This window comes from Delphinapterus leucas, chromosome X (genome assembly GCF_059928025.1).
Source record: "Delphinapterus leucas isolate spDelLeu-1000000601 "Yukka" chromosome X, BTC_Dleu_Yukka2, whole genome shotgun sequence".
NCBI classification, from domain to species: Eukaryota; Metazoa; Chordata; class Mammalia; order Artiodactyla; family Monodontidae; genus Delphinapterus; species Delphinapterus leucas.
In genome coordinates, this window is record NC_143150.1 from 101,086,704 (window position 1) to 101,110,640 (window position 23,937).

The window sequence follows — 23,937 nt, forward strand, 5'->3', positions numbered from 1 at the left end:
CTGAACTGGAACCTGAGTGTGGGCAGGTAGGGGGATGCCCTGAATTGGAGACAGGTCTGTAGCCTGCAAGAGAGGCAGATGACAGGATGGATTAGAGAAGAGCCTTTAACGTTGAGCCCTTGATTCTTCCACTGTGCTCTGGGACCATGAATCTCTACTGCTTCACTGAAGGAATCTGAGGCAGCATTTCAGAGCCCGCATGCCAGGAGCATGGCACACCAAAGATTGGGCTGGATGTGGCAGTATGGTCCACAGGCTGTGAAATAACCATCTGAAACTTTCTTAGTGCATGACAACTGGCCTTTTTAAATGATCATCTTAATAGACTATCACACACAGACTAAAAGAGAAAAGCAAGTAACACAGTAGTTGTACAAAAGGACAGAAATTCATTTCTGAACTTTTGGGCAATGCCCCTGATGTCAACAAAGAGAAACCAGTGAGAACTGTCAGGCTAAGGCACCCCTTCACTAACTCCTCTGGGATTCTGTGGGGCATGGCTGGGGACAGGGATGGATTCATACCAGAGAAGGAGGAATCGCAGGCCCTGCCAGCAGTCAATGTGAGGACCTTGAGTGAGACCTGACGGGCTCCAAACCACAGAAGAGAGTCTCGCCTCCCTTCCCCTCAGCTCACCTTACCTGCAGCAGCCATCTCTGGGAGGCTCCAGGCAGAAATGTCCAGATGAGACGTGCCTGCACTTCACACCAGCCGTCTCAGGGAGTTGATGTCTTTGACGTGAGGCCTTGGCTTCAGGTCAGCAGACGGGAGGTAGCCCAGCACCTACAGGGAGTCAAGAGAAGACACTGAGAGAGGATTGAGAGCAGCATCCGCCATAGAAGAGGGGGCCCCAAAGAGCCCTCACTGTCAGTCTCGGGGGACCCAGGCATGGCTGTGAGGCTCAGGGCCCCCGATACTTCCGGCTGGGGGTGCTGACAGAAATGCGAGCCAAGGTGTGACGCCTGCTGACTCAGCTCAGCAGAGGGAAAAGTCCCAGAACCTGCTAAGACTCAATGAAAGGCCCTCGTGCCAGGTCTGCGAGGAGGCTCCCCCGGAACCACCCCCCACCGCCCCCCCACCCGCCCCGCCCCACCCCGCCACGCCCCGCCCCGCCCCTGCTGTCCTCCTGGAGCCCAGATGCGCATGACCGGAAGTCACGTCCTCCGAACCACGCTGTGGGGGCGAGGCCATTTTTGAGAGCTGACGTCCGGCGAGGGTGAGCCGCGGGAGGAGTGCCACGTCTCGTCAGGTGTCAAGGTGTGAGGTGACCCCAGTTAGAAGTGCGGGGACACGCCCCTGACACCCCCAATCCCCATTCCCTCCGAAAAGAGGCGGCCACACAGGCCCCGCCCACCCCGCCCCTGCTCTCGGCCCCAGAGGCTCGGGCCTGGCTGTTAGGCCCGAAGTCCATCCGCTTCCCCGGCGGGGTCTCGGGCAAGGAAGACCTCGCTCTGAGGCTGCTGGACCCTGGCTCAGCTCAGTAGAGGGAGCGCTCCAGGCGCTGTGGAGTGAAGGACGGGACCCTCGTGGGGACTGAGGGGCTCCACACCCCATTATGGCGGCCACGCGGACCCCGCCCCTGACGTCGGCCTGGGAGCTTCCGGGCAGGTCTAAAGACTGAGGGGCTCCCTCAGTGCGAACACGGACGGACGGACAGACGCAGGAGACCCAGGGAGGAGGGGGCCTTGTCCTGAGGGGCTGGCCGCAGGTCAGCAGAGGGAGGATTTCCAGGGCACGGGAGGAGTCAGGGCGAGGACCGTCCTCCCCATCGCAAGGGCACCTCAGAACCCCTCCCCTGTTGTCAGCCGCTTCCTTCTGGCCACAAACGAAGGGAGGCCTGCTGTCTGAGAGGGGAGGTGCAGGCCAGCACAAGGCGCGTCCCTAAGCACTCCCAAGAGTCAGCCCAAGCCCTTGAGTGAGGGCCAGTGGGGCCGCCAGCCACAGGGCCTCGACCTGTCTGCCGCACGCTGCAGGCTTGGTAAAAAACTCTGTCACATGCGGCCGCGTGGTCACCCTCACTGCCTCCGAATGAGACTCAAGGAGGTGCCGGCACTGGTGCAAGCAGATGGCCCTCGGGGCAAGAGGAGCTCCAGGCTGCACCGGCCGTCCAGGGAGGACCCCGAGTGAGGACTAAGGGAGTCACCCACCCCGAAGAGAAGGGACAGGAGAGAATATGGCCCGTCCCCTCCTGTCAACCCTTAAACTCCCAAGAAAGGACTGTCAGGCTGAGACTGCCCGTAATTTCCTCTGCCAGGTCCAAGGGAGGTTAGAGCTTTGTTCTGAAGGGGCAGCCACCAGGCAGCAGAAGGGAGGGTCCCAGGACCCTTCGGTGGTGCGCTGAACGCTCCCTCCTTTCCTCCTCCTGGGTGTCATGGAAGATGGTGGTGTCAACTTCAGAGCAGCAGAGGGGATGGGGGGGGCGTGTCTTGCCAACAACTGTCATCCTGACTCTGAATGGGAACCGCGGAGACCTACCTCCCCTGCCAGCCCCCACTGTCACCCCCGTACCGTCCAGGCAGGGCTGGCTGGCTGTACCCCAAGGCTCACTCTACCGTTCTCCACAGGGGTCTCAGGGCACAGGCTGAGCAGGAGAACAGGAGCCCTGTGGGTCCTCGAGCAGTGCCCTCAAGGACCCTGCAGAGGCGGCCTTGGTTAAAGCCAGGGAGGAATCTCCCCGCTGAAGGTGCTCACAGCATCTCCTTGTCCCTCCCCCAGGTGCCCTCGTTGCCTGCCTTCCTGCGCACACTCCCGCCTGCTGGCCCTGACCTGTGTCATCATGCCTCGGGGCCAGAAGAGCAAGCGCCGTGCCCGCGAGAAACGCCACCAGGCCTGGGCGGAGACTCGGAGTCTCAAGGGTGCCCAGGCCACTGAGGAGTCGGTGGCGGCGGCGGCAGCAGCAGCGGCGGCAGAAGAGATAGAAGAGTCACCCTCCTCCCCCGCTTCTGTTTCTCGGGGTACTCCCCCGAGCTCCCCTGCTGCTGGCACTCGCCAGGAGCCTCAGGGAGCCCCAGCCACTACCTCTCGTGATGAAGGGGTTTCATGCCCAGGATCTGAAGAGGGTGCCCAGAGCCAAGATGAGAAAAGTGCAGGTACCTCCCAGGCAGCACCTTCCACTCGCAGCAGTTGCAGAGATCCTCTGACCAGGAAGGTCAGAATGTTGGTGCACTTCCTGCTGGAGAAGTACAAGACGAAGGAGCCCATCCCGCAGGCAGCACTGCTGAAGGCTATCAGCAGGAAGTACCAGAAGCACTTCCCTGAGATCCTCAGCAGAGCCTCTGAGGTCATGGAGGTGGTCTTTGGCCTCGAGCTGAAGGATGTCGACCCCAGCAATCACTCCTACGCCCTCATCAGCAAGATGGCCCTCCCCAGCGAGGGAAGTCCGAGTGATGAGTCGGGGCCGCCCACGTCCGGTCTCCTGATGGTTCTCCTGGGCCTGATCTTCAAGAAGGGCAACCGTGCCACCGAGGAGGAGATCTGGGAATTCCTCAGTGCGTTGGGTTTGTATGCTGGGAGGAGGCACTGGATCTTTGGGGAGCCCAGGAGGCTCATCAGCAAAGATTTCGTGCAGCAGAAGTACCTGACGTACCGCCAGGTGCCCAACAGCGATCCTCCGCGCTATGAGTTCCTGTGGGGCCCGAGAGCCCACGCTGAAACCAGCAAGATGAAAGTGCTGGAGTTTATGGCCAAGTCCACCGGTACCGTCCCCAGTGCCTTCCCAGATCTCTATGAGGAGGCTCTGAAAGATGAGGGAGAGAGAGCAGCAGTGAGAGCCGCGGCCAGGGCTGCAGCTGTTGCTGAGGGCAGAGCCCCTTCCAGGGCCAAGGCCCGCAGCTCCTCCCACATGTAGGGAGGGAGGCCGCGGGCAGTTTGCTCACTTTGTTTTGGAAGAGAGCAGTCAGGCTCCTAAATAGTGCAGAGTAGTAGGGGTGGAGGGAACAAAGTATAGATCTTATTTATCTTCCTGTTTTAAACTAGTAACTTCTATATATTATTGATTGATTTAGGTTTTTTCAAATGTTTTTTTCTTGTAATAGTGTGTTTTCTTAAGAATAGGAATTCGTGAATGACATTGCTTGCATATTTATTGCTGTTTAAAGAATTCTAAAGTTACAGTTTTGGTATATGTAAAAGAAATTCACGAACCATCTACGTTTTCTGTATGATCCAGAAGTAGAAAACATGGCACTGCAATAGACATTGTCATGGAAATGTGAAAGGCGACCACAGAAAATATTTAGAAACAAAAAATGGAGAAAACAGAGAGTAAAAGCCATTTAACTCATGGTTTGCCTTACTTCGTTTAAACTTTCTTTTGGTAGAAATAAAAGATACTTTGACTGATTTAGCTCATTTGTGAGTATTTGTTTCTTTTGCCCTAGTGCACTGCATATTCTCTGCTACCTACTGGATTAAAAATAAACTCTGATGGGAGGGTGGTATTCTGGGGGTTCATAATAATCATATCATAACTGCCATTCATCAAAAACCCAATATTTCTTAATGAGTATGCCACTGCTTTACATGTAGTACATAACATTCCAACATTCACGCAGGATAGGATTTAGCAGACTCCCTTTACAGGTGAATAACTTGCAAATTTCTCAAGTTCACAAGACTGATTAAGTGACCTTGCTGGGTCTAGTCCCCTGGTCTGGAATAGTCTAGAGCCTACACTCTTCCACTCCTCCCAGCCTAAGGCAGACCTTATGTCTTTTAATTCATTTTTCTTCTCACCACTCCAAAATGTATCTCATGGGATAAAAGGGGCCCTGTTCGCAAAGCACTGTTTTGGAATACAGTAACAGTAACGCTGAAGAAGTGAATGGTATGAATAAAAAGAAAAATTTTCGGTGACAATGGGGTCTTCTACATATGCAATGTCAGATACCCTGAAAAGATCAGCATCTCCTCACTTACTCTTCAAGTTTCTCAGGGACATAAAAGCCTTGGTTTAAGAGCTGTGTCCTCAGGTCAGTGGAGGGAGGAGTCCCAGCCTCTGATAGTTACTCAAGGTGAGGACCTTAGAACAGAAGGGGGCCCCACAAAGTCTACCCTGCTTTCTCCCTTGTGTGGCCATGCGCAGAGCTGTCTGTCTGAAGGCACCCCTTCTTTTCCTCCGGGGCAAGAGTGGAGAGGTTCTCAGGGAGGTGAGTTCCTTGGTCTTGTGGCAGCATCTCCAATTCTGCCCAAGCAGGAGATCCTAACAGGCCTTAATTTGCTTCAGGGTGAGGACACTGGGTGCTGATGAGTGGACTCCCCATAACAAAGGGGACCACACAGAGGCCCCCGGCAGGGGCAGCCCGGGAATAGGTCTCTTTTCTCCCCTTCTGGTGTCTCAGGAAGGTGAAAGCCTTGGCCTGAGGCTGGCAGACAGACAGTAGGGAGGATGGAGTCCCATATGCTACCTGAAGTCAAGGTAAGAAACCTGAGTTAGGACTGAGGGGCCACTGACTCCAGAAGAGTGGGGCCTTGGAAAGTCCTGCTCCTCAGAAGACCCCAACAGCTTTGGACAGATCTGGTTCATCCTGACTTCCAATTCAGAATTCCCAAGAAGGTAATGCCTTTGTTCTGAGGAGCACAGCTTCAGGGGAGTGGAGGGTGGAGTCCTGGGTCTGGGCAGGCATCACGATGAGGACCCTGAATGAGGAGCAAGAGGACCACTCACTCCAGAACAGAGGAGAATGCAGAGTCCCGCCCCTGAGGTCAGCCCCAGGAGGCCCAGGACAAAGCTTTCTGGCTGACCTGCCCCCTCTTTCCACTGGGGGTGGTCTCGGGGAGGCGAGGGCCTTGGTCTATGGGGAACAGCCTCACTCAGTAGAGACTGGAAATCTAGTGACTCTAAATGAGGATAAAGGGACTCCACCTAGAGCAGAGCCCTGCCACTGGATACCTCCCCTTGGCAAATCCAGGAATGTTGGCATGATGCGCCCCACGCCTTTCCTTTTAGAGCGTCTCAGGTAGATGAGGCACTTGGTCCCAGGGGCCAGCCTCAGGGGAGCACAGGGAGGAATTCCAGGTCATGCCAAGAGTCGAGCAGAGGACCGTGAGGACTGAGGGAACCACCCAAATCATAAAAGCGGGGACGCCACAGAATCCCTCCCTTACTGTTGGCCATGAGTGACCACAGGCAGTCATGCCCACGTGAGGCAACCCTCACATCCTCCTAGGTGGTCTCAGGGAAGTAAAGGCTATAGTATGAGAGCACAGGCCTCTCTAGGTCACGGGAAGAGCCAGCGTAAGGACTCTGAGTGAGGACCAAGGGGAACGCCCAACCGAAAAGAGACAGGAACAAACACATAGCCCCACCACCCTTTAGGCCCGGGGAAGCCCCAGGCAGGGGTAGTTCGATGTGTCACCCACTTGCCTCCGGCTCTGGAGGACTCAGGTCGGTAGAGGGAAGAGTCCCAGATCCTGACAGAGTGAGGACTATTGAGGTCACAAACCCCAGAAGAGCGAAGCCCGGGGAATCTTGCCCTCTGTGTTAGTCCTCAGAAGCCCCTCAGAAATAGCTGTGGCTACACGTAGCCTACTCTGACTTCTACTTCTGGGGACTCAGGGTGGTGAGGACTTTGCTCCGAGGCTGGCTGACTCAGCACAGGGGACATTTCCAGGTTGTGCTAGGAGTTGGGGTGAGGACCTAAGGCTGGAGCGGAGCATGAAAACCATAACAATGGGGGCAGCACATCATCTCTCCCCTGCTGTCAGTCCTGGGAGACGCCTGGAGAGATGTCAGGCCGAGCAGAGGCAACCCTTAACTCCTCCCAGGGTGACAGAGAAGTGGGGACAGTAATAGGTGAAGAGAGGGAGTAATTATAGGTCTTCCCAGGAGTCAAACTGAGGAAGGGCCTGAGTGAGGACCGGCGCGGCCAAGCATAATAAGGCCTGGATCTGCCGGCCCCAGCTTCCTGCCTTCAGAGACCACAGGTAGACGTGGGACATCAGGCTACCCTCACTTTCTTCTGTTGGCTCTCAGAGAGCGGTGGGCCTTTCTATGAGCACATGTCCTCAGGTAAAGAGACAGGAGCCACAGGCCTTCCCAGGAGTCAAACTGAGAACCCTGAGTGACGACTAAGGGGAACATGCCCCACCCGCTGAGCTGTGGGGACGACAAAGAGTCTAGCCTTGCCCCTGCTTTCAGCACTTGAAGGCTCAGGACAGGGCAGTCGGGCCGAGGCTCCTTTACATCAGGTCTAAGGGAGGTGAGACCCTTAGCCTGAAGGTAAAGCCATCAGAGGGCAGAAGGGTGGGTCCCAGGCCCTACGTGAAGCCAGCTGAGAGCACTGAATAGGGACTGAGGACCCAGTGATCCCAGGATAGAAAGGACTCCACAGAGCTGTCAACACTGTGTTCCCCCTGTCAGGCCGGTGAGCTGGGCCACCCCTCACTTCCTCCTCATGGGTCCCCGGGATCACTGAGGTGTCAACTGCAGAGCAACGGAGGGGAGGAAGCCCAGGCCCTGGCTGCCGTCCACCTAAAGATCCTGAAGATGAACTGAGCAGACTCCCTGCCCTAGAACACGGAAGGTCCCACTGGCAGCCCCTTCTGTCACCCCAGTGACACTCAGGTAGGCTGGCAGCCTGTAGCCCAAGGCTCACTCTACCGTCCTCCACAGGGGTCTCAGGGGACAGGCTGAGCAGGAGAACAGGAGCCCTGTGGGTCCTCGAGCAGTGCCCTCAAGGACCCTGCAGAGGCGGCCTTGGTTAAAGCCAGGGAGGAATCTCCCCGCTGAAGGTGCTCACAGCATCTCCTTGTCCCTCCCCCAGGTGCCCTCGTTGCCTGCCTTCCTGCCCACACTCCCGCCTGCTGGCCCTGACCTGTGTCATCATGCTTCGGGGCCGGAAGAGCAAGTGCCGTGCCCGCGAGAAACGCCACCAGGCCCGCGGGGAGACTCAGAGTCTCAAGGGTGCCCAGGCCACTGAGGCGGCGGCAAAAGAGATACAAGAGTCGCCCTCCTCCCCTGCCTCTGTTTCTCGGGGTACTCCCCCGAGCTCCCCTGCTGCTGGCACTCACCAGAAGCCTCAGGGAGCCCCAGACACGAGCTCTCGTGATGCAGGGGTTTCATGCCCAGGATCTGAAGAGGGTGCCCAGAGCCAAGATGAAGATAGCGAGTCACTCATGAGCGGGCCTGCCCCATCCTGGATGGTTCGCCTTTCCCTCCCCTACCTGGACACTGGTGGTTGCAGCATGCCCAGAGATCCTGCCTCTCGTGGTCAAGGACCACTGCTAGGTTTCCAGCCATACCAGGACCAAGCAAGACAAAACCGCCAGCACAGGTTGACGCAGGCGCACCAAGACCTACAAGGTGACTCAAGGTAACCCAGGGTTCATTACGCCTCATTTGTAATAACTTAGCATTGCGGCTTTTGCTTCCCCGCCCCACCCCATGGGTTCTGCTTGGGTGCTTATGGGTAAGTGCCTGCATACTAGCAGGAAAGTTATACAGCCTAAAGCTGTCAATCGATTTGTCAGTCAAATAACACAGGACACAGGGAGGGACCACCACTCTACAAAACACAGCCCTACCCCATTGCGGGGCTGCTTCTGGTTTCCAGACAGCCCGCTCTCCTGCTTTCTCGGGAGCGTACCTTTGCTCTGCTTAACTGAACTCTTGCTACTTAAAACTTCTCTACGCCTCTCGACTGAATTCTTCCTCTTTGGGAGGGCAAGAGCCCAGGAAATCGCCATTCTGCTGGTGACAGCATGGATCGCATATTCATTACTTTTATCAGGTACAAGTTAAAGTTTTGATATTTCATAAAACAAATTTAGAAACCTTCCTTTTTTTTTTTTTTTTATGACCTAGAACAAGAAAACACAGCAATGGAAGAGGGATTTCCATGGAACTGTGAATAGACTCGGCAGTAAAATCATGTGGGTCAAGTAAAAAAAGAAAAGAAAAAGAGTACATGGTGGTACATTTTTGGTTTGTTTTATTCTTTTAGTGCTTCTTTTTGTAAAACTGAAAGATGTTTTCTTAGATTATTCAAGATTGTGAGAGAAATTAAACAATAATAAAGTAGACATCCTTATCGTTGCCACTCTTATTCCCAACCATTAATTGAGCATCTACTTTTTGGAAGGCTCCGTGGCAGAACTGGGGATGGTAAGAAAAAGAAGACTGAGCCACTGTCCATAGACCTTCAGAGCCTAGGAGCTGCTGCCATATCAAGAAGATGGTGAGACACACTCTGAGACCTAAATAAATGGCAAGTTAAAACAAGGGGTGAGAAAGAGAGGAGGTTCCAGATGAGAGCAGTCAAGTGTAAATGCTCTGAAGCAAGGAAGTCTGGAGCTTTGGGACACTGCAGTTCCCTTGAGGAGGTGATTTTAAGTTAGGCGGTACGGTGGGCTAAATGAGGCTGAGTGAATTGTGGTGGGGGAGGGTGGGACCCTTAGATGGTGGGCCTCAGAGTTGACAGACTCAAGACTGGAATGGAAGCTTACCCTGAATTTTTACTTTGGGACTGTGGGTAAAACAGAGAGAATCTCCACCCGGGGCAGGAATGAAATGGCTTCCGTGTTCCTGTCCCAGTGCAGGTGAACACAGTGCACAAACTAGGTGTTTTAATCCCATCGCCTCCAGGGAGTTTCTGAGAAACAAGGATGATACTTCCTTGAAGTGAGATGTCAAGAAGCCACTGTGATAGCACTCTTTGCACTGGGGTCAAAGGGCCAGAGGCCACTCCATTAAAGGGATGTTCTACTACTTACCTTAAGTGTAATCTGGGGAACTCCAAATGAAGGCTACAATTTTTGGTGGTGGTGAAATTATAATGAAAATAGGGGTGGTTTGGATGAAAAGGCACCTGGGAGGGAAGTTGTTGGTCCTTGACGCAAATTCTAGAACCTCTGAGTAGCATCCAGCTGGGAGAGATCCCTCTACACTCAAATGACATATTTACAAATGGGGAAGATTTACATAGTTTTACTGTCTAAGCAGTTTTGTTCATTCCAAAGGTGCTGCGTATCGTATTTTCTGACATCTCATGAGATTAAAGAAAAAAATCCCAAAGAGTTGGTATTACGGTCTGGGGTCACAGTTATCGCAGTAATAGATGCCATTCTTGAAAGACCATGGTTGCAAGTGGTTTACAAACACCACGTATATTACAACAGCTCTACAAGGTAGGGCTTATCAGACTCACTTTGCACATGATGAACTTGCAATTTTCTCAAGTTCACAAGACTTGTGACAGAGCTGGGACTAGACCCTTGGTCTGAATTCGTCCAGAGGCCACACTGTTCCACTCTTCCCGGCCGGAGGCAGACCTAGTATCCTTTAATTCACTTGTCTCCTCACTACTTCAAACTGTATTTCAGGCAATTTAAAAAATAAAAAGCAAGCAAGCAGACAAAAAACCCTGTAGCCAAAGGACTATAAACAGTCCTGATGAAGGAAGGTTAACACAAGAATAAACCGTAATTTGGGGATTGTCTGTGGGCTTCATTTATCTAGAGTCCTCCTGCCCCCCGCGCCAGGGTTCCCTGAAAGCTCACTGCCCTGGTCCCAGCACGTGTGTTCAGCTCCAGCACTTTCCCACGTTAGAGCTCCTTTCTCCTGAGACTTCCCCAGTGTGCCCTCAAGTCCAACTCTGGAATCTGTTAATGGTGTGTTGAGACTGGCCTCTGAATAAATACACCAATGAGTGAGCTTACCTAGGAGGTCAATATCCAAAGCCTCCCTCATAAGTTGGAGATGAGGACCTGAATAGACATTTCTACAAAGAGGATACACCAGTGGCCAAACAGTACATGAAAAGATGCTCAATATCGTTAGTCACTAGGGAAATGTATACAAAAAAGACAGAGTGGGATACCATTTCACTAGGTTGGTTATAAAAATGGAAAATAACAAGTGTTTGCGAGGATATGAAGAAATTGGATCCCTCATACATTGCTGGCAAGAATGTCAAATGGTTCAGCCTCTTTGGAAAACAGTTTGGTAGTTCCTCAAATTTAAACAAAGAATTACCGTATGACCCAGCAATTCCAGTCCTAGGTATATAACCAAAATAACTTAAAAACTGTATTTAAACAAATCTTTGTACCCAAATATTCAAAGAAGCATTATTCATAAAAGCCAAAAAATGCAAACAACCCAAAATTTCCATCACTGAATGAACGGACAAACAAAATGTGGTATATTCTTACAATGGAATATTATTCAGTCATAAAAAGGAATGAAGTACGGATAACTGAGAGACCATGGATGAACCTTGGAGACGTTATGATAAATGATAAATGAAAGGAGTCAGAAACAAAAGGTCACATATTATATGACACCATTTACATGAATTATCCAGGATAAGCAAATTCATAGAGACAGAAAGCAGATTGATGGTTGTCCGGGGCTAGGGAGAGGTATGAATGAGAAGTAACTTTTTGAAGGGTAAGAGGTTATGTAAGCAGATAGGATAGGCGGTCCCTGGAGAAAGAGAACCAGGCATGGCTTTCTTGACATAAGAGAAGCCAGTTTTTGGCCTAAGCCATTTTGTGATCTAAGCCATTTTAAGATCATTTTGTGAACCTGGAGACAAAGTGTGCCCTTGAACACACCTCCGTAATAATGATCTTAAGGGAATAAAAGAATGCAGCAACAAAAGACTGTTATCAGGCAGGAGTAGTAACAGTAGCAAAGGTAATAAATCAGTTGTTAAGACTCCCAGTCCTTTCAAGGGTAAAGATTAGCCTGAAGCACAATCTTCAGCTGTTCTGCAGAATTCAACCCCCCCTCGAATGATCAACCACCACCAGACCAACTGGAACCCAAGGAATGAAGACGGTAATCTTCTCTGACCCTTGTGCCTTCAAACCCCTATAAAGCTCGGACTCTGTTGACCTTTGCCCCAGCTCTAGGCTGAATTCTCCTCTGCTCAATCCCCTTCATGAATATGCATGTACCCTTAGCTTGAAACTTCCCCAGTTCTGCTGTCCAGGGAAACACTGCTTTGGGGAAGATCCCCAGGGTTCTCCTTCCTTGCTGCAAGTAATAAATCCTTCCTTCTCCTGCTCTTTGACTTGGCTGTGTATTTGGCTCGACACCCACCAAGAGGCAAACCCAGGTTTCGGGTAGCAGTTACCTTTTGGAATGAGGAATATGTTTGGAGCAAGATAGAGGCGGTGATCGTACAACATTGTGAATGCAGTAATGCCACTGAATTATTCACTTTAAAATGTTATGTGGATATATATCAATGAGTTATATTTTTAGTATTATAAATAATACAATTAATAGATTGATTGATCCCACTATACATATAATATATATAATAGATAGGTATATGTATGTATGTAAAATCAATGGAATGAGAGAATCAGATAGAATGAGAGAATTACCATTCTACAGCCCCTAATGGATTAGTAGATAAGGGTGAAGATCCTCACCAACCGTCAATACCACCAGGAAGCAGAAAACAGACACTATGTATCTCCTAACGGAAGCACACAGCTTTGTCTCAGGAGTGAACTTGCCAATAAACAAACGGGTAAATCAATGAGCCTTAATCTGAACAAGCTGTTTCCTACAATTATTGAGGATTCTTGATGCTGAGGTTCCAGGTATACTGGGTTCATTATTTTATTCTCTGTAACGTTGTATATGACTTTTTATTATAAATATCATGCCTTTAAATTTGAAAACCCAAGTAAAATGGAACAATTTTTAGCAAACTATAAATCACTAAAGTGAAAATGTAGTCCAAACCCAGAGCACCATCAAAATGTTCCAGGAAAATCCAGGTTTGGAGCCCCCTCACACCAAATGATCAGGGAAAAACTAATCACCACCTTATTTGAATTCTTCCAAACCATACAAAAAGATAGAAAACGGATCAACCATTTTAATAGGTTAGCCCTCCTTGATACAAAGTCCAGATAAGAATGCCCCAATAAAAGGATACTCACACATAACCATGTGATTAAATGAAGAAATGGGCTATGACTAAGGAACACAAAGAAAGATATCATATTAGAAAATACTGACCGTTGGAAAGCACTGCATTAACAGAGAAAGGAGAAAATGCATTTCTAAAGGAAAAGAATATTTGTCTCTACACTTCTATTCTCAAGCCTGTTGACACCGAATGTATGGGTTTTTTGTTTTGTTTTCTTTTGCTCACACAAACCAATTCTCTACCACCAGCTGAGAGTATCCTACAATTCAATTCAATTCTGACAATATCTACCTGCAGTTAGCATCAGACCCCACAAGGTAAGGGCTCATTCCCACAAGATTGCCCTACACTTAATCCAAACCCAGGTCTCCCATAATTCTGACTGACTGGCTATAAATTGGGGCCTCCCACAACCCCCTCCCTGGGTTTGGTAATTTTCTAAAATGGCTCAAAGAACTCAAGGAAACAGTGTGCTTCCTAGATTACTGGATTATTATAATAGGATGTGACTCCCTAACAGCCAAATGGAAGAGATACTTAGAGTGAGGTGTGGGGAAGGGGTGTGGAGCTCTCATGCCCTCTCCAGCTGCATCACCCCCATAGCACCTACATGCGTTCAGCAAGCTGGAAGCTCTCCAGACCATTTTGGTTAGGATTCGTATGCAGGCTTCATTACACAGGCATAATTAATTAAATCATTGGCCACTGGTAATTAAGTCAATCTCCAGCCCTTCTTCCCTCAGAGGTCAGAGGGCAGGACTGAAAGTTCCTAGCCCCTGATCACATGGTGGGTCCCCCAGGCAGCCCCCCACACTTAGGGGCTTTCCAAAAGTCACCTCATTAACATAAACTCAGGTGTGGTTGAAAGGGGCTTGTTTCCAGTAAGATGAACTCCTTTCACCTTTCTTGCTCTTTTCACTTAGGAAATCCCAACAGTTTTAGCAGCTCTGGGGACAAAGACCAAACATATATTTATTAGTATAAATCACAGTATCACAATTTAATTATATGCAGGGGTAAAGAAAGGGCCTTTGATAAAAATTTTACACCAGTCCATGGTAATAACTTTTCGCAAACTCACATCAGTAGGAAATTTCTCTTCTGTAAAATCTATACGTATTAAGCGTACTTAAATGTGAAATATTATCAGAATTCCCAATAAAATAAGAAGGAAGACATGGATATATGGTACCACCTCTACTATTTGACAAGAATTTTCCTGCTCTGCCACGTGAACATCTTGGAAGTCATCACTCCCATCCTCACAATGACAAAAAGCTGAACAAACTGAAAATCAACAATTCTTCTTAGATCCATCAGAGAATTGAAGTTACAGGGAAAACCAATGCTTCAAAACTGAAGATGCAGGGAAATACAGGGAATCACAGCTCACTGGGAGCGGAAAGTCCTGCATCCAGGAAGGAGGAGAAAAATTTACATTGTACTTGATGCAACACTGGAAGCTATGTGTGACAAGCTTCAGAGCCCAAAACTCCTAGGAGCCGAGTCTTAGGGGAGCCCGCACACTTCTGTGAGTTTTACCTTCTGGGGTCCTAACAGGTTCTCACCGTAAAGATCCAAGAAAAATGTCCTCATGCTTCTGGCATGAGGGGGACATAAACCCTTTTGAAATACACCTAGGAAAAAGTAACCATTTTGAAACACAGGCCCAGATGTTTCTGCTCTGTGTACTTTCCTAAACCAACTAACTTGGATGAAGGGAAAATCCTAACTCCAGCCCCCTCCAGACTTCCAATGTCACGTAACAGGGGGGATAAAAGCTGAGAAGCATTTGTGAAGGCAATAGCCCAGGGGCACAGAGCCACTAAAACATGGACAGCTAATCACAGGATTATAGAACACTTCCCGTACACCTTACCACTGCATCGACAAGGTTCCGATATAATACCAGAGGATTCCTGCTGAAAGAACTGCAAGGCTCAGACTACTTATGAAGATGTTCCTAGGGAAAACCAAAGACAACAAGAACACTCAAGGAAATTGAAATCTCAGGCGTCTACAGTAAGAGCAAACAGTAAACACGACATAACTCTTATGCAGATAAACACAAACTCTCATGCTAAAGGCCCTTTAAATCGGTTCCTATTATCCAATACATCAAGTCCAGCCTTCAACGAAAAATTATAAGATATGCTAAAAGGCAGAAAAGCACAGTCTGATTAAACAAAGCAAGTAAATTAACCACACTCAGATGTAGGAGATAATTTGGAATATCAGACTAGGATTTTAGAATACTTATGATTCATACGCTAGGCCTCTAATGGAAAAAGTGAACAACATGCAAGAATAGTAGGTAATGTACGTAGAGAGACGGAAACTGTAGGAAAGCATCAAAAGGAACTGTGAGAAATCAAAAACATGGTAACTGACATGAAGAATACCACTGATAGGCTCACCAGTAGACTGCACATGGCCAAGGAAAGACTCAATGAAATTAAAGATATATGTTGATAGAAACCCCTCAAACTAAAAAACAAAGAGAAAACAAAATAATTTTTAAAAAAGAAAAGAGTAACCAAGGATTTTGGAACAATTACAAGAGATGTAACATATGCATAGTGGGAATAATCTGAGAAGAAACAGAGAAAGAAGCAGAATTTTCAAAGTAATAATGACTGAGAATTTCCCCAAATTAATGACAGACACTAAACCACAGATCTAGGAAGCTCAGAGAACACCAAGCAGGATAAATGGAAAAAAAAATTCTACACCTAGGCGTATCATACTCAAACTGCAGAAAACCAAACAGAAAGAGAATTCTTGAGACGAGCTAGAGAAAAAAAGAACTTACTATAGAGGAACAAGGGTAACAATTACCAAGATTTATTTTCACAAATGATGCTATCAAGAAAAGACTACAGTTAAATTTTTAAAGCAGTGAAATGAAAAAACCCAACAACAACAACAAAAACACTACCACCAACCTAGAATTCTGTAGCCAGGGGGAGAAAATCCTTCAACGGTAATGAGAAATAAAGACTTTCTCTGACAGACAAAAACTGATGGAAATTTGTCACGCAGATCTACTTTGCAAGAAATGTTAAAAGAAGTTCTTTTGGGAAAAGGAAAATGATACAGGTCAGAAGCTTTGGCCGACGTAAAGAAAGGAAGAGAGTAACACAAGGAATAAATGAAGATAAAATAAAGCCTTTTATTTTTATTATTTTCAACTGATCACAAAAGATAACTATTTCTTCAAAATAATAATATAACGGCAATGCATCCAGTGATTATACATTATGGCTAAGAGAAATGAATGGCAGAAATGGTATACTTGCACTGTTACGAGATACTTGCACTAACCGTGAAGCAGGATGGTGTTATTTGAAAGAGGACTTGAATATGTTGGAAATGTATAATGCAAATGCTACAGAAACCACTAGAAGTTTTTTAAAAGTATAACTGATATGCTAAAGAGGAGAGAAAATGGAATAACATTAAATCCTGAATTAAAACTAGAGAAGGCAGAAAGAGAGCAGCAGATTAAAAAAGAAACAAAGAGTAAGCTCAATGAGTAGAAAACAGTTACAAATGTGGTCAATGTTAATCCAACTGTATCAATAATCACTTTTAACGTGAATGGTCTAAATATACCAATTAAAAGGCAGAGATTGATAAAAAGAATGAAAACAAGGAGACCTAACACTATGCTGTTTATAAGAAATCCACTTTAAATATAAAGAGATGAAATGATTAAAAGTAAACGAATGGATACAATAGCCAGGTCATGGAAGCAACCTAAATGCCCATCGACAGATGAATGGATAAAGCAGATGTGGTACATATATACAATGGAATATTACTCAGCCATAAAAAGGAACGAAATTGGGTCATTTGTAGAGACGTGGAAGGACCTAGAGACTATCATGCAGAGTGAAGTAAGTCAGAAAGAGAAAAACAAATATCGTATATTGATGCATACATGTGGAAATAAGAAAAATGGCACAGATGAACCAGTCTGCAAGGCAGAAATAGAGACACAGATGTAGAGAACAAACGTATGGACACCAAGGGGGGCAAAGCGGGGGTAGGATGAATGGGGAGATTGGGATAGACATATATACACCAATAAGTACAAAACAGATACCTAGTAAGAACCTGCTGTATAAAAAAATAAAATAAAATAAAATTCAAAACAAAAAAAGTAAAGGGATGGACAAAACGCTACCATGCTAATATGAGTGAAAACAAAAACAAAAGCAACATCTGCTCTAGCTATATTTATTTCAGACAAAGCAGAATTCAGAACAAGAAAGTCAGGAATAAAGATGGGCATTACTTAATGATTAAGTGGCCAATACTCAAAGAAATCATGGCAATCCTTAATGTGTATGCACCAAAAAATTCTGTTAAGATACACGAGGCAAACACTGATGAGACACATCTACTCTTAGAGAAGGAGATGTCAACACATCTCTTTTCATAATTGACAAATCCACTAGGCAGAAACTCAGTAAGGTGCAGTTGAACTGAAAAGCAACATCAATTAACTAGATCTAAATGACATTCATACAATACTTGACAACAGCAGAAAGCACATTATTTTCAAGTCCACATGGAACATACACCAAGATAGATCACATTCTATGCCATAAAACACACAACATCAAACTTAAAAGAACATAAATGATACAAAGAATGATCTCATTCTGCGATGGAAATAAACTAGAAACTGATAACAAAACAATAGCAAGAAAATCAAGGGTATTTGGAGATTAAACAATATACTTCTAAATAACACATGGGCCAAAGAGTAAATCTAATGAGAAATTTTAAAATATGTTTAACTAAATGAAAACAAAATTACAACTTATCAAAAGTTGTGCAATATAGCAAAACCAGTACTTAAAGGGACATGTATAGCATTGAATGTCTATACTAGAAAAATCTAAAATCAATAATTTAAGCTTCTACCTTAGTAAACTGGTGAACGAAGAGAAAAAAAGCAGAGGAAAAAGAAATGATAAATCAAAGCAGAAATCAATTGACACTGAAGAAAGGGAAAAAAAATAGAGAAAAACAACAAAACCAGAAGCTGTTTCTTTGAACATATCCAAAAGAAGAAACAAGATAACATTCTAACCAGGCTACTCAAGGAAAATAAAAAGAGAGAAAACACCAATTAAATCGCTAATAGCAGAAATGAAGGAAGGGCCATCACTACTGATTCCACGGATATTAAAAGGATAATAAATGAATATTATAAACAACTCTAGGCCTACAAAGTTGAAAAGTTAAATTGACAAATTGCTTGAAGATACAATTTCCCCAAACTATACAAGGATAAACAGATAATCAGAATAGGTCTGTATCTATTAAAGAAATTTAATCTATAATTAATAAGCTTCCAATAAAGACAGCACCAGGCCCAGATGATTCCACTGATGAATTCTAACAAAAATTTAAGGAAGACATGAAAACAATTCTCTATGATCTCTTCCAGAAAACAGAAGCAGAGGGGACACTTCCTAATTCATTCTATGAGGCCAGCATCACTCTAATGTCAAAACCAGAAAAAGAAATTAAAAGAAAGGAGAATTGACCACCAATATCTCTCATGAACATAGATGCAAATTCCCCAACAAACTATAAGCAAAACAAATCTAAAAATGTATAAAAGGAATTATATACCACAACTAAGTGGACTTTATTTCAGGTGTGCAACATTTGAAAATCAGTAATGATAACTCATCATATCACTAGGCTAAAGAAAATAATCACACGATCATATCAATAGAAGAAAAAAAATTTGATAAAATCCAATACCCATTCATCATAAAATTTCCCAGCAAACTAGAAGTAGAGAGGCATTGGCTCAGCTTCATATACTGAATGCAACATCTACAAAAAAAAAAAAACAGGTAAAACATCCTACTTCATACTGAGAAGATAGATGCTCTCACACTAAGATCAGGAACGAGGCTAAGATATCCCTTCTCACCATGCCTATTCAACACTGTAGTGGAAGTCCTAGCCAATGCAATAAGATAAGAGAAGGAAAAGCAAAAGATATACAGATTTGAAAGGAAAAACTACAACTGTTTTTGCTCACAGATGACCTAATTGTCTATGTAGGAAATCTCAAATAATCAACAACAAGAAAACTCCTGGTATCAGTAAGCCAAGGTTAATATTCAACTATCAATTGTTTTCCAATAAACGAATGGAACTTGCAATTGAAAACCCTAATGCCATTTACATTACCACCAAAAAAAGATTGATTATACATAATTCTTAGAAAAATATGTATAAGATTCATATGAGAAATACAAATGTCACTGAAAAAAATTAAAGAAGATCTAAATAAATAGAGAAACACTCCATGTTCATGGATAGGAGAATGCAAGATTGTTGAGATGTCAGTTACTCCCAACTTGATTTATATACTCAATACAATTCTGCTCAAAACTCCAGCAAGTTATTTTGTAGATAGCAACAAACAATCTAAAGTTTATATAAAAAATGAAAAGATCCATAATAACCAACTCAAATCAATACCGAAGAAGATCAAAGTCAGAGAACTGATATTACTGGATTTCAAAACGGACTTTAAAGCTACAATAATCAAGACCACATACTATTAGCAAAAGAAGAGACAAATAGACCAAGGCACAGAATAGAAAACCTAGAAACAGACCCCTCATACAGTCAACTGATCTTTAACAAAGGAGCAAAGGCAATCCAATAGAGAAAGGAGTCTTTTAACTCACAGTGCTGGGACAACTAGACATCCACATACAACAAAAAAGAATGTTGATACAGAGTTTACATGTTGCAAAATAATTAACTCAAAATGGATCACAGACCTAAATGGAAAACTCAAAATTAAAACAAATCCAGGGACTTCCCTCGTGGTCCAGTGGTTAAGACTGCACTTCCACTGCAGGGGCCATGGGCTTGATCCCTGGTCAGGGAACTAAGATCCTGCCTGCCATGTGGAGTGGGAAAAAAAAAAAAAAAATAGAAGGTAATATAGGAGAGAGTCTTGGGTTTGGCAACGAGATTTTAGACACAACACCAAAAGCACAATCCATAAAAGAGAAAAATGATAAGGTGAACTTCATTAAAATTAAAAACTTCTACTCTGTAAAAGGTACTATTAAGAGAATGAAAAGACAAGCCACAGACTGAGAAAAAACTAATTGTAAGACACATATCTGATAATAAACATGAATCAAAAATATACAATGAACTCTTAAAAAACTCAACAATAAGAAAACAAAAAAGTCAATTTAACAGTGGTTAAAAGAGCTGAACAGACGCCTCACCAAAAATATACACAGATGGCAAATAGCATACGAAAAGATGATCAACATCACATGTCTTCAGGGACTTTGGGATTAAAACAACGAGATACCTATTAATATGGCTAAAATAAAAACAAACACCTGACAATACCAAATGCTGGCAAGAATGGGGATGAACAGGAACTCTCATTCAGTGCTAAAGGGAATGCAAAGTGATAGAGACACACTGGAAACTGTCTGGAAGTTTCTTTTAAGCTAAACATAATCTTATCATATGATCTAGCAATTAAACGCCTAGGTATTTACTCAAAAGAGTTGAAAACTTATGTCCACCCAAAAGCCTCCAAACAAATGCTAATAGTACACTAATTCATAGCTGCCAAAAACTGAAATCAACCAAGATGACCTTCAGCAGTTGAATGGGTAAACAAACTGTGGTAGTCCACATGATGGAATGCTATTCAGCCATGAAAAGAAATGACATTTCCAACCACAAACAGATATACAGAAACTTAAATGTATATCGATTAGCAAAAGGAGCTAGTTTAAAAAGCCTACTTATTGAGTTATTTGTAGTGAGGTGGATGGACCTAGAGTCTGTCATACAGAGTGAAGTAAGTCAGAAAGAGAAAAACAAATACCGTATGCTAACACATACATCTGGAATCTAAGAAAAAAAAATGGTCAAGAAGAACCTAGGGGCAAGACGGGAATAAAGATGCAGACCTACTAGAGAATGGACCTGAGGATATGGGGAGGGGGAAGGGTAAGCTGTGACAAAGTGAGAGAGTGGCATTGACATATATAAACTACCAAACGTAAAACAGATAGCTTGTGGGAAGCAGTCGCATAGCACAGGGAGATCAGCTTGGTGCTTTGTGACCACCTAGAGGGGAGGGATAGGGAGGGTGGGAGGGAGGGAGACGCAAGAGGGAAGAGATATGGGTATATATGTATAACTGATTCACTTTGTTATAAAGCAGAAACTAACACACCATTGTAAAGCAATTATACTCCAATAAAGACGCTAAAAAATAAATAAATAAATGAAAAGCCTACATACTGTAGGATTCCGTCAAAATTATACTCTGGAAAAGGCAAAACTCTAGAGAGAGTAAAAAGTTCAGAGTTGTCAGGGGCTCAAAGTGAGGTTTTGAGGGATGGACAGGTGGAGCACGGGAGATTTTTAGGGCAGTGAAACTCTTCTGCATGATGCTCTCTTGGTGAGTAGATGATGCCATGCCTTTGTCAGCCGCTATAAAAATGTAAAGCACAAAAAGTGAAATGTGTTATAAACAGTGGACAGTAGTCAATAATAATGTATCACTATTAGTTGATCAATTATAACAAATGAACTTGTACCCATTGAACCAATACAAGATGTTAATAATAGGAGAAACTAACTGGAAGAAGAGAGTGGCTGTATGGGAACTCTTTGCACTATCTGCTTAATTTTCTGTAGTCCTGAATCTGTTCTTTAAAAATGTCTATTAACTTAAAAACTAGAAAAAAATCTGGACAAGAACACATAGCCAGTACAGAGCTATATACAATGCCAAATAAATAAGAGTCATGAGTAACGAAAAGCAAAAGATAACAATGCTAATAATTTGATCCTCTAATTAAAACTCTAAGGAAATAGGCACAGAAAATAGTCAAACATATAAGGAACTTCAGAAACCTGGTGGAAAAAAAAGATCACCACAGCGAAATCAAGAGACTGGGCGGAAACAAAATCAACAATTCCTTAGATCATGTTAATAGAAAATACACCAGGAGCTTCAAGATGGCGAAAGAGTAAGACACAGAGATCACCTTCCACCCACAAATACATCAGAAATACTACATGTGGAACAACTCCTACAGAACATCTACTACTGAACGCTGGCAGAAGACCTCAGACCTCCCAAAAGGCAAGAAACTCCCCACGTACCTGGGTAGGGCAAAAGAAGAAAGAAAAAAGAGACCAAAGAATAGGGATGGGACCTGCAGCAGTGGGAGGGAGCTGTGAAGGAGGAAAGCTTTCCACACACTAGGAAGCCCCTTCGCGGGCGGAGACTGGGTGGCGGAGCGGGGAAGATTCGGAGCCACGGAGGAGAGCGCAGCAACAGGGGTGCGGAGGGCAAAGCGGAGAGATTCCCGCACAGAGGATCCATGCCGACCAGCACTCACCAGCCGGGGCAGGTGGGGGCTGGGAGCTGAGGCTTGGGCTTCGGAGGTCGGATCCCAGGGAGAGGACTGGGGTTGGCTGTGTGAACACAGCCTGAAGGGGTTAGTGCGCCACGGCTAGCCGGGATGGAGTCCGGGAACGAGTCTGGAGCTGCCAAAGAGGCAAGAGACTTTCTTCCCTCTTTGTTTAAGGGTGCGCAAGGAGAGGGGATTCAGAGCGCCGCTTAAAGGAGCTCCAGAGACGGGCGCGAGCCGCGGCTGTCAGTGCGGACCCCAGAGACGGGCATGAGACGCTAAGGCCGCTGCTGCCGCCACCAAGAAGCCTGTGAGCAAGCACAGGTCACTCTCCACACCTCCCCTCCCGGGAGACTGTGCAGCCCGCCACTGCCAGGGTCCCGTGATCCAGGGACAACTTCCCCGAGAGAACGCACGGCCCACCTCAGGCTGGTGCAATATCATGGCGGCTTCTGCTGCTGCAGGCCATCCCCGCACTCCGTGCCCCTCCCTCCCCCCAGCCTGAGTGAGCCAGAGCCCCCGAATCAGCGGCTCCATTAACCCCGTCCTGTCTGAGCGAAGTACAGACGCCCTCAGGCGACCTACACGCAGAGTCCGGTCCAAATGCAAAGCTGAACTCTGGAAGCTGTGCAAACAAAGAAGAGAAAGGGAAATCTCTCCGAGGAGGCTCAGGAGCAGCGGATTAAACTCCACAATCAACGTGATGTACCCTGCATCTGTGGAATACTTGAATAGACAATGAATCATCCCAAATTGAGGAGATGGACTTTGGGAGAAACGATAGATATATATTTTTTTCCCTTTCTCTCTTATTTGTGAGTGTGTATGTGTATGCTTCTGTGTATGATTTTGTCTGTAGAGCTTTGCTTTTACCATTTGTCCTAGGGTTCTGTCTGTTTTTTTTCTTTGTATTGCTTAAAAAATTTTTTCTTAATAATTATTTTTTATTTTAATAACTTTATTTTATTTTAATTTACTTTATTTTAGCTTCTTCTTTCTTTCTTTTTTTCCTCCCTTTTATTCTGAGCCACGTGGAGGACAGGCTCTTGGTGCTCCAGCCAGGCGTCAGGTCTGTGCCACTGAAGTGAGAGAGCCAAGTTCAGGACACTGGTCCACAAGAGACCTCCCACCTCCACGTTATATCAAATGGCAAAAATCTCCCAGAGATCTCCATCTCAATGCCAAGACCCAGCTCCACTCAACGACCAGCAAGCTACAGTGCTGGACACCCCATGCCAAACAACTAGCAAGACAGGAACACAACCCCATCCATTAGCACAGAGGCTGCCAAAAATCATAGTGAGGCCACAGACACCCCAAAACACACCACCAGACGTGGACCTGCCCACCAGAAAGACAAGAGCTAGCCTCATCCACCAGAATACAGGCACTAGTCCCCTCCACCAGGAAGCCATTGCAGCCCACTGAACCAACCTTAGCCACTGGGCACAGACACCAAAAAAAACGGGAAGTATGAACCTGCAGCCTGCGAAAAGGAGACCTAAAACACAGTAAATTAAGCAAAATGAGAAGACAGAGAAACACACAGCAGATGAAGGAGACCTAACAAATGAAGAGGAAATAGGCAGCCT

At 45.6% G+C, this 23,937-nt stretch overlaps 2 protein-coding genes across 3 annotated transcripts in view; one reads left to right on the plus strand and one right to left on the minus strand.

Moving 5' to 3' along the window:
- The window catches only part of CFAP47 (cilia and flagella associated protein 47), a 546,463-nt gene that overhangs the window by 284,360 nt on the left and 238,166 nt on the right, over positions 1 to 23,937 (minus strand).
- LOC149744358 (melanoma-associated antigen B4-like) lies at positions 2,735 to 3,847 on the plus strand. 2 transcript variants are annotated; one of them, XM_089903882.1, is made up of 2 exons: positions 2,735 to 2,855; positions 2,895 to 3,847. In XM_089903882.1, the coding sequence occupies exons 1-2, from the start codon at positions 2,777 to 2,779 to the stop codon at positions 3,845 to 3,847; spliced, it is 1,032 nt and encodes a 343-aa protein (XP_089760008.1). In that variant the 5' UTR covers positions 2,735 to 2,776. The 2 variants fall into 2 exon arrangements, with proteins under 2 accessions (XP_089760008.1, XP_089760007.1); XM_089903881.1 differs by having other exon boundaries at positions 2,735 to 3,847.

What these genes read in the sequence shown, in the direction of transcription:
- LOC149744358 (XM_089903881.1), top strand. Translation starts at nt 2,777, where the DNA reads ATGCCTCGGGGCCAGAAGAGCAAGCGCCGTGCCCGCGAGAAACGCCAC.